At 61.1% G+C, this 12,793-nt stretch overlaps 1 protein-coding gene across 1 annotated transcript in view; it reads right to left on the minus strand.

Moving 5' to 3' along the window:
* Positions 1-888: 888 nt before the first annotated feature.
* The window catches only part of IGDCC3 (immunoglobulin superfamily DCC subclass member 3), a 37,983-nt gene continuing 26,078 nt past the window's right edge, over positions 889-12,793 (minus strand). Inside the window, exons 2-13 of the mRNA XM_012758741.3 lie at positions 9,218-9,362; positions 8,727-8,857; positions 8,181-8,318; positions 6,828-6,986; positions 5,612-5,777; positions 5,091-5,338; positions 4,737-4,901; positions 4,248-4,439; positions 4,009-4,113; positions 3,422-3,560; positions 3,030-3,237; positions 889-2,747 (exon numbers count right to left, since the gene is read on the minus strand). Coding sequence (XP_012614195.2) covers positions 2,547-2,747; positions 3,030-3,237; positions 3,422-3,560; positions 4,009-4,113; positions 4,248-4,439; positions 4,737-4,901; positions 5,091-5,338; positions 5,612-5,777; positions 6,828-6,986; positions 8,181-8,318; positions 8,727-8,857; positions 9,218-9,362 — 1,997 coding nt within the window. The 3' untranslated portion in view covers positions 889-2,546. The remainder of the gene's footprint in view (positions 2,748-3,029; positions 3,238-3,421; positions 3,561-4,008; positions 4,114-4,247; positions 4,440-4,736; positions 4,902-5,090; positions 5,339-5,611; positions 5,778-6,827; positions 6,987-8,180; positions 8,319-8,726; positions 8,858-9,217; positions 9,363-12,793) is intronic.

Consider the following 12,793-nt stretch of genomic DNA (forward strand, 5'->3'; position numbering starts at 1 on the left):
ATGGAGACCAACATTTAATGAGATAAATGTGGAGTTGCTCCAGGTGAGGGTGGCAGGGAGAGTGAGGTCCCCTAGAGAGTTCCCCACACCCCCCAGCCATAGCTGGGGGGACCCAGTTTACAAATCACCATCCCAGGACCTGGCCCTCCAGACCCGTGGGGCCTCCCAGCGTGGGCCCGGCTTTCTAACTCGGCAGCAGCTGCCTTACGCCATATTATTATTGCCCCTTATGAAGCTTGAGGCCCACTGAGACCCCCAGATCTCTGTCGGCATAACTGCCATTAAGCCAAGCCTGGCTTTAGGAATCCGGACTGAGAGATGGTGGAGGAACACAGAGGCCTGGTTGGCTGAGGGACCTCTTGGAAGAGTCACTTGGTCGGAGCCTCAGTTTCCTCAACTTTAGAATGAGCAGGAAAATAGTCCCTCCTCAGAGAGTGTGAAATGCACGTAGCCCTGCCTGGCCAGCAACCGGGCGAGGGCTCGGTACTGCTGGACCGTCACTAGCGGGCCCAGGGCGGGGTCTGTTTTGCCACCGCGGGCTGGGGAGGTGCGGGGCAAAGGTCAGAGGGCAGACCCTGGAACCGGGCAGTCTGGCCTGCCAGGCCAACTCTGCTGTGTGAGGACCAGACTGCCGGGAGGTGGGAGATTCTGGATGTTTCCTTCACTTCTCTTCTTTCTCGGTTTCACGGACTGTGAAATGGAGATGATGGCACTAGCATACCTGCCTCACAGGGAGGCCTGAGGCCCTGGGAACTGCCCCTCTGTGGAGAAGACCTAGCACGTGACCCCAGGCCCTGACCCCTGGAGCCTGGCCGGCACTCCTGCCCTCGAACCCCAGGACCTGACACAGTCACCAAGAAACTTAGGGTTCACTTTGGCAACAGGACTTTTATTCAGTCAAAATGAGTAGAGTGTGACAAAACCCAGGTCGGGCCAGGTGGCCCCCTAGTCCCCTCCTGCCCCAGCCCCCCTCTTCCCAAGGGAGGGGGGCTCCAGAGAGGAGTTGCTTCGGGGTCAGAGGGCGCTGTCCCCGCGCTTGGTGGAGCCCTTGGCGTCGCCAGCCATCTGGGCGGAGGGGGACAGCCCCTCCCGGAGTTCGTGTGGACACGACTCTAGTCTTCTAGGAAAACACGAATGCTACCTTCTTCAGCTAATTAACTAAAGTTCAGGGTGGGCTGTCCCTAGAGGGTTGGGGGTCAGGGATTTTATGGTCTAATCTCATTCTTAAGGAATACACTTGTTTTTTTTTTTTCTTAAAAAAAAGTTTTCTGCTATTTAAAAAAATGTTTCTGAGTGTAACCAAAAATAGGTATTTGTTTCCTTGGTTTTTTTTTTTTTTTTTTGATTTTTCCTTCTTTAAGTAGTTCAAAGAACACCACACCAGAAAAGAGAAACAAGTCACATAAGAGAACATAACTCTTAAACACACCTTGTATAAAAATAGCTTCCAGCGGCATCTGCTGACAGTGTCCGGTCCACTGTCGGGGTGAGTCAGGCTGGCTGTGTCCCCTGAGACAGGGCTGGGGCGCCCCTGCCAGGGACACCCGCACCCCCACCCCCGTCACACGCGGTACATTCCTAGGGCCGTGCCTGGCGGGACAGGAGGCCGGCGGGGCGATGCCCCTCCCAGGGCCCGGGCAGAGAGGGTGCAGCATCCCCGAGGGGGCTGACAGGGGAGGGGACAGATGGGAATCCAGGGAGCACAGGCCGCGTGCTGGGAGGTGGCTTGTTTGGATAACAGTTTGTACTTCAAGGAACAAACGTCCTCGCATTTTTGGCTTTTTTCACATTTTCTCTCTGACCAATCCCATTTTCATTTCTGCAGGGCCCCCTTGGTGGCTCGGCCTCCTGGGGTCTCCTCTCCAGGGGAGAGGCGGGTGGGGCCGGGGGAAAGCAGAGGCCAGGGAGGGAGGTCCAGTGACAGCAGGCCGCAGAGCCAGCAAGCCTTGAGGTAGACGTTTTCTTTCACACCTGGAAATGGGAAGTGCTTTTTTTTTTTCCTTTTTTTTTTTAAACTCTGGACAACGTGGGGAGGGAGGGGTGCCGTAGGAGGCTTGAGGTAGGAGTGCATTCGGGCTCTGTGGGGCGGGGGCAGCGCCCACTCCCCAAGGACATTCATTCCGGCTGAGGTAGGTGCTGCGAGCCTCACAGCAAAAATCCATCCTGAGAAAACTCGGTCGGTGGAGGGTGACGGCGTCAGGCCCGCCACAGCGGGGGCGTATTTTTGGAGTCTAATTCACCTTCCTTTCTCTCTCCCTTGTTTTTTTTTTTTGTCTTTTTTAAGTTTTGCTTTTTAAAGGAAAAGGTTAGTTCGGTTCCAAGTCACGTGGGTACCAGGCAGAGGTGACGGGGACTAGCCCAGGGCCAGGGGCGTGGGCTCCTGGGCCGGGTCCCTGCCGAGGCTGCCTCCTCCGGCCTCGACACCTGAGCTGCGGTCAGGGCAGGAATGCCGGGGAGCCCCCAGGACCAGCCGGACCCACGTGACAGGAGAACTCTTGCCTTTGACCTGAGAACGGGGGCTCCCCCTCCAGAGCCCGCAGACGTGGCTACTGCGCCGCGCGTGCCGGCCGGGCGGCGGGTCCTTCACCGAGGAGGCCGGGGCCTCCGTCCTGGGCCGTCGGGGCAGCCGCGGGGCCCGCGCCGGGGGCCAGGGCCTTGGCCGTCCTCCCATCCAGAAGGCTGAAGCCCCGGAGCGGCAGCGAGGAGAGCTGGGTCTCCTCGCACGGGCCGGGGGCCGCGGCGGGGTCCTGCCGGGGAAAGGGCCGGTCACGCGGCGTCAGCTCGAGGGCCCCAGGGTCAGGCTGGCATCCCACCCGCTCGGGGCTCAGGGCCTCCAGGCCTTGTTGCCTGGTCTGGGGGCACAGAGAGAAGCTCCGGCCATGGTTTTGAGCCCAGGGAAGACCCGGGGCCGGGCTGAGGCTGCCGGCCGAGGCCCGTGGCCCAGCTGAAGCGACAGTGGGACGGGGAGGTGGGCAGGCCCCAGAGGGGCAGGCTTGCGCACGGCGTGGCACTCACCCCAGGGCACTCACCGCAGGTCTGGGGCCCGGCTGCACCCCCGCCCCAGCTGGGGGGAACAGCTGCTCTAGCTCCTTCACGTCCACAAGTTTCCCGTCGCGGCCCAGCTGGCCCCGCTCGCCCCGTCCTGCCCCGTTCAGGGCCAGGATGCCAGGGTCCCGCTGGCTCCGGGGACCCTGAGGAGGGGAGAGCTGGTTTTCCACGTCCTTACACAAGAGGACCCTAAGGGTGAGCCAGGAGTTGGGGGAGGGACGTGGGAGGGAGCGAGAACAAAAGGAGAGAAACAAAAGACACAGGTGGTGAGCCCCCGACCTTTCCCCTGCCACCCCCTTCTCCAGGCCCGTCCTCACCCCTCCCCAGCCCAGGCCCCTCCCCAGCCCAGGCCCCTCCCCAGCCCAGCACCCACCTGCCCCTTTGGCCAAACAGAAGGAAGAGGACGCAGAAGATGATGCAGGTGACCCCAATGTGGATGCCAATGACAATGCCCGTGGTGGACGTCTGGTTGGCTACTTCCTCCTTCTGGCAGTCGCACGGCGGGCTCAGGGCTGGAGGGCAGGGGCAGGGTGGGGCCTGCAGCTCTCCAGGCCTGAAGCACCCCCAGACCCCAGCCTCGGGGACCCCTCCCTCAGCTGCTCCCACCCTCAAGTGGGAGTGGCAGCACCCTTTGACTTTGCCTGTGGGACCCCAGCCCAGCCTTTTCAGTTCTTCTTAGCAGTTACTGAGCACTAACTTTGTGCCAGGTACTGGGAATAACACTGTACATGGACCACTTCATCCTTGCCACAGCTTTATAAAGCAGGGATTATTATACTTGCTTTATACAGGAGAAAACACTAGCTCAGAGAGGTCAAGTAACTTGCCCAAGGTCACACAGCTAGAAAGTTGCACAGCTAAATTTCAAACTGAGGTCTATTTCTCAAGGGCTGCACACGCACTATCCCACCTTTCCTCCTTCCCATCCCCCCAGCCCCCCACTCTGTTCCCAGCCCTCACCTGTCCTCTCAGATGCTCCCCTCAAGGACACGAAGCGGACCGTGGCGTTGCCGTCTCCGTGCTGGTTATAGGCGAGCAGCTTCACCTCATACACCGAGGTGGGGTCTGGGGAAGGCAGGGCTGAGTGACTGCCCTGCGCCTACCACACAGCTGTGTCCCCGCAGGGAATGGGAGGTGATCCCGCAGCCCACACCCCGCCCAGCCGCCCAGGCCCAGGCCCAGGCCCGCGTCCGCCTCACCGAGCTGGCTGAGGTTGTAGGAGGAGACAGTTCCAGGCAGCAGGATGGGGCCAGTGAAGGAGGCCTTGCTCGCTGGGCGGTAAAACAGCTTGAAGCCGCCCTCGCGCTGGGCCAGCCGGGGCCAGGGCTCCCACAGCAGCTGCAGGGAGGAGCTGCCCAAGACCCGCACGGACAACGGGGGAGGGGCGGGGGCTGCGGGGAGGAGGCCGGGACGTGAGGGCTCAGTCTGCGCTCTGCCTGTCCACCTTCCACCTGTGACCCAGACCCCCAGGAGCCTGGCAGCTCCCTGGCCCCTGACCCAGGGTGTGCACCTGCTCAAACGGCACCGTTCCACGAATTAGATCCCTTTCCTTTGAGTAGGTCCCACCCCAACTCAGCCCTAGGAGGGTCAGGCACCCTGTGCAGTGCACAGCCTGAACAACTGTGCACAGTGGTTCTGCTCCGACGCCCTGAGTGTCTGTGGTTTTGTACTCCACACCCAGGCCTCACCTTCCCCCAGGGTGCTGGCCAGGGTGGGGATGGAGGCCGAGCTGGCCCCCCTGGGCGTGTAGGCCTTGATGTAGAAGCTGTAGGCCGTGGAGGGCTCCAGGTCGCTCACCAGGTGCTGAAAAGTGCTCTTGCTGACCGCTTCCTGATACTCCAGCTCCGGTGGGTCTGGGAGGCAAAGGTGGGACAGAGGAGAGTAAGGGACACGAGGGAGCCCCACCGCACTGGGGAAACGAGGGCAGCCAGGGTGCATGGGGAGAAGGGAAGGAAGGTGTTGGGTCAGGACGTGCAGGACTGAAAGGGATGAGAAGTAGGGCCAGGGGTGGCTCTGCCTCTCGCCCTCCCAGCCCCACCCACCGGCAGCCTTCCTGATGTGCAGGACGTAGCCGATGATCTCCTTGGTGTTGACCAGGGGCTCGCTCCAGGACACACGGACCTCGGTGGACGACACCGAGACAGCCCGCACGTTGCGGGGAGGCCCGGGCAGCCCCTCGGCCCACAGCACGGTGAGCCTGGCACTGGCCTGCGAGGACCCTGCGCTGTTCTCAGCCACGCACTGGTAGATGGCCTCGTCTTCGGGGCCAATTCCGGAAATGGTCAGCGTGCTGCGGGGGAGGGAGAGCCTTAGGTCCCCTCTGCCTCTCAGTGTCCTCGGAGGTGGGCCGAACCTCCCACTCGGGAGACGGAGAAACTGAACCCTTCCGGAAGACAAACGGCTTGTCCGAGTTCTCCCACCCAGCTGGTGGCAGGCCCAGGGCTCTAACCCACGTCTCCAGGCTTGCCCCTGGCAGGAGGTGCCCGTTCTGCTCAGCCACCCGCTCCGGGCCTCCCTGTCCCCCACTTCCCCAGCCCTCACCCAGCACATGCCACACACGGACCTGTTGTTATTCTTGAGCCTGATGTGGCCTCCTGGCCCCAGCACCTGGCCATTCTTCAGCCAGGTGACGTGAGGGGGCGGCTCACCCTGGGCCTGGCAGGTGAACATGGCCGTGGTCCCGGCCGGCCTGGAGATGGACTGCGGGTGCTGGACAAACTCGGCTGGGGCTGCGGGTGGGCACAGAGAAGCACGTGGAGCGGGGGGTCAGGCAGAGAGGGAGAGAGATGGCTGTGAAGCGAAGGCAGGAGGAAGGGGCAGCGGGGACGGCGCTGGAGGTCCCCAGGTCCCCAGGGCACCAGTGGGCTCTGAACACACACCCTCTTCCAGGTGGGGCCCAGCCCAGCTCCCTCCTCCCTCTGCTCCAGGCAGACCCAAGAGAGGACTCCATTTTAATGACGATTTAAAAGACTGACAGTTGTATCCGAGAGCAATCAAGCTGAGTTCCTGATTCAGGAAATTGTTAAATAAATAAATGTGCTAATAGGTTTGGCTGCACCTCCAGAAGGTGGTAATGACGGGGAGATGGATGAGCCCTCAGTCCCGGCCCCCCTCACCCCCACTTTCCATTCCACTCTCCTCCAATCCCAGGCCTCCGGCCTCCATTAACACCCGAGAAATGAAATGCTCCATCACTTTCATCTGGACGGACTAGCAGCACGTGGAATGCTAAACAGACGCGCAGTTAAGTTCCAGATTCTCCCACTTCCCGGCCCTTCCCTGCCCTTGGGGAGGGAGCAACCACAGAGAAACCCCGAAAATGTTCATCCGAGCCCAGTTCATAGGGACAGCTGAGCCCCGGGCTGGAGGCTGGACAGAATGACCAGGTCGGCCTCGCCATGGGCGTGGAGGCGGCTCTGCGTGTTCGGCGGGGGCCTCGGCGAGAGCGTGAAGTGACAAGCACACGGGGAGCCCACAGGCAGGCAGGTGTGAGCACGGATGTGCCACATGTGTCAACGACAAGAGCATGTGGGGGGACACGTGTGAGCGACACAGGTGGGGAGGACCGGCTGAGATGAGAAAGTGGAAATGACTCTGGGGTGGCGCCTTCCTAGGGCGGAGAGCTGTGACCCTTGGCCTGGCCTGGGGGCCAGGTGAGGGGCAAGGCGCAGGGAACTGGGCTCGGGCTCGGGCCAGGGGCGCTGAGGAGGCGAGGAGCGGGCAGGAGGAAGGGCCGTGCAAGTCCCCTCCCTCCCCTCCCGGGCTTGGCTGGTCCGTACCTTGCACCACCAGCCGGCCCTGCGCCGTTCTCCTGACGCGCGTGCCGGGCCTGTTGGCCGCACAGACGTAGACGCCCGCGTGCTGGACGCTCACGTCTGAGATGATGAGGTTGCCCGTGCCCAGCACCTGGATGCCCTCCACCCCGATGGGGCGGCCGTCTGGGGAGGGAGGGGCAGACGAGCGAGGTCAGAGAGAGAGAGGCGCGGAAAGGGACCCACAAGCCCCCACCCGGCTCGCCCTCCTGCCGGGCTTCCAGGGAACCCCCGTCTGTGACGGGCACCTTCCCTCCCACGCAGCTCAGCAGGGCAGAGGCGGCAGAGAGCTGCACAGAACACTCGCCTGGCAGCAGGGCCCTGGGGCCTGGTCCTAGCACCATCACCCACTCACTGGCGACCTTAAAGTCCCTTCCCCTCCGTTTCACAATCCGTAAGGTAAGGGGTTTGGATCAGATCAACATTTCCCAGCCTGGGCTGCCTCTCTCGAGACATGGTCAAGTATGCACCCCGCTCCTGGGGGTCAGTCCCGAAGCCCAAAGCTGTAAGGGCTCTGAGAAGGCCTGCAGTAAGGGGACCTGGTTAACTTTATTTTCCAAACTTGTCAGACCACCAGGCCGTTCTTCCCGCCTGACAGATCACGCTCTGGGAAATGTTGGACCAGATGGTCCTCGCAGTGCCCAGAGGCTCCTCCTAACGGTGAGGCCACTCTTCCCTGCCTCTCCCAGGCCCCCCCAACCAGGATCAGATTAGCACAGTCAGAATACAAGGAGACAGCTCCGCATTCAGCCCCTGAAGTGGTGAAATCTACTCCATTATCCCGCCTGCCGCCCCCTCCTTCCCCATCACTCAGCTGCTACAATGTGGCACAGTCTCCTGTGAATGCGGCCCCACCCCACCCCCTCCGGAGTTTCCTTCCCCTGCGTGACCTTTCCGCTCAGACAATGTGGGCCCATCTGCCCCCTTTCATTTCCCTCCTTCAGCTGCCCAGGGATTTAGGCTGGGGACTTAGGGGCCAGGCTAGAGACTGGGGGGCCCAGAGCGAGGGTTTGAGGACTGGCTGAGATTTGGAGGGGCTTGGGACAGCACAGCTGGGGAGCATGGCCGGGGTGTAGAGGGCAGGGCTGAGCAGGAAGGGAAAGAGGCTGGGGTGCTGGGGGACCCAGTGCTGAGGATGGGGGTGGACAAGGTAACCCAGTGAGCTAAGCCATCCCCGACATGGGGGAAGATCCCTCCCCAGGCCACAGGAAGAAAACAACTGCAGAGAACAAACAGGATTCAACGTTCCCCCAGAGCTGGGTGACCAGAGCCCTCCTGGGGCGGGGTAGGAGGGGCAGGGGCTGTGGGGATGGGGCTCACCCAGGCGGCTCCAGGACACAATGGGGCGCGGGTTGCCCGTGGCGACACACTCGAGCACTGCGGTCTGGTGCACAGTCAGGGTGAGGTTCTCAGGCCCTACGAGGATGGCTGGCTCCTTGTAGGCCTCGGAGCCCGAGCCTGGAGGGAGATGCCACATTTCCTGACTTCAGCTGGGAACTGTCCACCCTACCCACCACCCAGGGCGTGGAGAGCGGGAAACCGACACCGGCCCAGACACCAGGACCTGTGGGGCAGAGAGACACCAGGGGGACCGGGATGTCCCTCACACCCATCCCCTGCTCCCAGCCCTGCAGGGCCTCCAGCGAAGGGAGAGCTGGGAGCGAGCAGAGGAGGGGCTTCCGCGGTAGAACTGAGCCCGGGACCGCCTCAGGTGTTCTCGGGTGTCTTCCGAACCAGGGCGGCAGCAGAGCTCTGTGCTCATCACACACCGGGCGCTGAGTCTCCAGAGGCCAGTTGAAGGGGGACTGGTTTGAGGGTGAGGAGGAACTAGGAGGCTGGTGGGGGAAAGGGCCAAAGGACCCTCACCTGACACAGTGAGCCTGGCTCCGTGGCTGATCCGCACACTGGCAATGTTCGAGGCCACACAGTGAAAGATGCCACTGTCCTCAGCCCGAAGTCCTGTGATCTGCAGGACCCCCTTGGGCAGCAGTGTGTACCTGTTGAGGGGAGGGACACAGCCTACCACCAGCACAGCCGCTGACACCATGGGCCATGAGCATCAGAGACTCAGCCTAGGACCTAAGCACTGTCCCACGTCACACTCGTCATCACAGACGTGCACTGGGACTCTCAAAGTGGACGCACCCTCGATCCCGGCCTGGACAATGATCGCACAGGAGCCCCACAGACACACCCCTGAGCCTAGGAGCCGGGCCCAGCAAGCCACGTGGACACCCAGTCTAAACCGCGCAGTCCCAGGCCCCTGTGGGCACCAGCTGCGGCTCCCAGAGCTGCACGCAGTCCTCCAGGGCCAGGGTGACTTTGTCCTCCCTCCGTCTTTCCCACACGTGGCTCACCTCTCGTTGTCCGTGTCGATGGGGACTCTGTTCTTCTCCCACGTGATCAGGGGTTTGGGAAGCCCATGGATTTGGCACTGGAAGCGGGCCACACCGCCCTCCTCACCCACGGTGGCCTGGGGGTGCACGTGGAAGTCCGACATGGCTGGGGAGAAGAGAGGGTGTGGCGATGGCACGCTGCTGGGCGCAGAGGGCAGGGCAGGCTGGGGCGCGGCTGGTCTCAGGCGTGGAGACCTGGGCCTTGCCCGCCTCGGGGCAGAGTTTTCCTGCAGGGCATCAGCAACTACCCCCACTCACACCTGTAATACTAGCACTCTGGGAGGCTGAGGCTGGAGGATCACTTGAGGGCAGGAGTTCAAAACCAGCCTGAGCAAGAGGGGGATCCCTCTCTACTATCTCTAAAATTTTAAAAATTAGCCAGGCGAGGTGGCACACGCCTGTAGTCCCAGCTACTCTGGCAGCTGGGGCAGGAGGATCCTTTGAGCTCAGGATTTGGAGACTGCAGCAAGCTATGATGAGGCCACTGCACTCTAGCCTGGGCAACAGGGCAAGACCCTGAAAAAAAAAAAGAGGTGGTACAGGCTAGACTGGGATGCCTTTTACAAAAGGTCTGGGCAAACTCTTGGATGACAAACTTACAATAGGGAAATCTTGGGCTGTTTGGGGCTTCTCTGGGAGGCCTCAGTGCCCCTAAAACTGACCCATGAGGGCCAGAGAAGGCCCTGCTCCCAAGTCCCATTCCCCAATTTTTCTGCTGCTTTCAGATTTATTTTCATAAACTCTAAGGTATGCAAGGCCTGAGTATTATGCTTCACGTCTGACAGAATTGGAAACTAAGGCCCCGAGAAGGGAAGCAAATAGCCCAACGTTGCCCAAGAGGCACACCGGTCATCAGACCTTGGTCACCAGGGCCCAGTAGCTTTTTTGGTCCTTCCTCATCACCCCCGCCCCCAGATCTTCTGCAGTTTCTCCATGCGCCCCAAGAGGGTGATGTATCCATCCAAGGTGACAAGCCTCTCAGAAGACTGTCAGACCTACCAATCTACATTTCAATGTGTCATAAATATTCAGGGCCCCCTCCCCACCTTTTGGGGATCTGAACTAACCGCTTGAACTCTGGTCTGCAGAGACCAGTGCAGGGGGCTATGGTGCAGCCCCCTCCCAGTTTTAGGCTGGTTAAGTGTCCCTGCCCACCCCATTCCCACCCACCCCCAAGCCCCACCCTGCAGAGCCTGGGGAAGGGCCCCCCCCAACTCGGGTTCCCAGCTTCAGCACCAGAGCTGTGATTTCATTAAAATCCACTTTGCTTCAAGTGTGGGAAGGCGGCACACCATCTGTCCAGGCAGGCAGCCCCTCCTCTCAGGCACTCCATCAACTGGGACAGTCGTTCCCCTCCCAGGAGGAGCCCTCCCCCCACAGCAGCAGGGACGCTGGAGCTGGTCCTGGCTCCTCTCTTGGCTCCCCGGTGTGGGCAGGCGGTCCTCCCCCGCCCCTATGCCCTATCTCAAGCCCCCTCGAGCCACTGGCCTGACCTGGCCTCCAGGGCAGCCCAAAAGGCCAAGCCTTTGTGCCCTTCCACTCCGAGTCTCTGGGGGCGGCTCCTTTGTGGCATGCTCTCCGTCTCATTTGCATGTGGTTCATTAAATATAAACATGCATAAAAATCCCCCGCCCTGCCTCCTCCTCTTTGAGGGCCTCCTGGGAGTGCGGCTGATGGGTGTGTGCAGCTCTTTGTACATGCGTGCAGGGCAGCGTTTGCTGGGCAGCGTGGCTGTGTCTCCGTTATGTGGCCTGCGGGTCCACAACTGGATGGGAATGGGGGTTTGAAGCCATCAGCTCCTGTGGCTGGCATGTGGTTCTGGTACTGTGTAGGTAATCAATCACGCACGTCTCCATGCAGGTACGGCCCTGACACTCAGTACCTTGGGGCCCTGGGGGTGGGAGGTGGGGGCAAGTGTCCCAGCTGGAGCCCCCATCAGGCTTGGTGAGACGGTCCCCAGAGGTTAGCCTGCCTGTCTCAGGCCAAAGGCTGCTTGGCTGAGGGCCTGCAGGTCAGCCAGGGGCTTGCAGGGCGGGCTGAGCTGCCACTGGGGCCCCTCTACTGTCTCCCAGCCTCAATCTCCAGGAGGGCAGAGCTGGATGCAGCGGCCTGGTGAGTGGAGTGGGCGCCCAGGCTCCTGGGCCAGCCGTCTGCCTGCCCCCTCCTCACTCCAGCTGGAGAGGAGCTCGCAGCCCCCCAGGGACCTGGGGCGGGGACTAATGGCTCTGCTGACTACAGACGCCTCCTCATTAAGGAACCGAATCCTTTTGTGCTTCTAGCCCCCACTCTGGGCTCCCTGGAGGCACCCAGAGCAGGGAGGAGCTGGCCCCGGGAAAGATGCAAGGGAAAGGGCTTCTCACCAAGGTGCAGGGCACAGAGAAGTCTGGTCTCCACTGTCCAGCTCCTCCTCCTCCCCAAACCAAACAAGTACCGCCCAGCTGAATGTGATGTTAGCCAGGAATGCTGCCGCTGTCGCTGGGAGGGGCACAGGGAAGGAGCCAGCCTGGAAGCCTCCACACGTGTTCCTGCCCACGTTTCCCTTTCAGTAGAGCAGCACCTTGCTGTACCTTTCTGAGCTCTGCTTCGTTGCAGTTCTGCCAAACATTTAACTTGAAGGGCAGCTTTGCTTGAAAACCACTAATCTGAAGCCAATCCCTTCATTTCACAGAGGGGAAACTGAGGCCTAGGCCCTTTGCTGGGGTGACCCTTAGTTCTCCAGCAAGTTTCTCATTCTCCAAGGGCAGGTGGCCCCACAGTGGACTGCATGTGGGAACAGACTCTTCTCACTGGTCGAGGGGAAAGGAACGAGCCCTCGGGTTGGTTCTCCAGCTCCAGCCCGGGAGCCCAGCGGGCTGCAGGTGTGGCCCAGGCAAGGGGATGGGGGAGGAAGCTGTGGTCCTCCTCATCCAAGGCTCCTTCCTTCCTCACACCCTTACCCAAACCTGCATACTCCTTAGGTGTCCCCGAGACTGCTGTCAGACCCCGGGCATGTCGCATCCTCTCAGCCATAAATGAAGGGGGTGGACGAGGCACTTTTCCGAGATCTTTAGCCCCGACCTGTCTTCATGAACAAGCCCTTGTCCGGATCCACAATGTCTGGGCCAGCGTACTCGGCTTAGCTGGAGTCACCTGGAATCTTCCACTCACTCCTTGTTCACAAGTAACAGCATTTTTCCTTTAGGGAGTCAGGGTAGAAAGGATCTTGGGGCTACATGGGTCCCTTTAGTCTCTCAGGCTGAGGGCTGGATCTCTGAACACCCTGAGCTCTGAACAAGTCACCCTGGAGGCGACTGTGGGGTTGACAACGGAGTAGATGAGCTACTGCTGTGGCTGGTGCACAGCAGGGTGTTGCTGTGACTTTATACTCCTGCAGACACCTGTTGGCCTGGTGGGGACAGTTCTGGGTCCCTCACTTCAAGCTAGGTGATGGGAGGGGGTAACAGGCAGTGACTGGGAGGCCCTACAGGTGTGAGGGCCAGAGAAAGCAACAGGAAGGACAAAGGCCTGCCTGGGGGCGGTGGGGAGAAGGGAAGAAGA

The sequence above is a fragment of the Microcebus murinus genome, chromosome 6 (genome assembly GCF_040939455.1).
Source record: "Microcebus murinus isolate Inina chromosome 6, M.murinus_Inina_mat1.0, whole genome shotgun sequence".
Taxonomy (NCBI): domain Eukaryota; kingdom Metazoa; phylum Chordata; class Mammalia; order Primates; family Cheirogaleidae; genus Microcebus; species Microcebus murinus.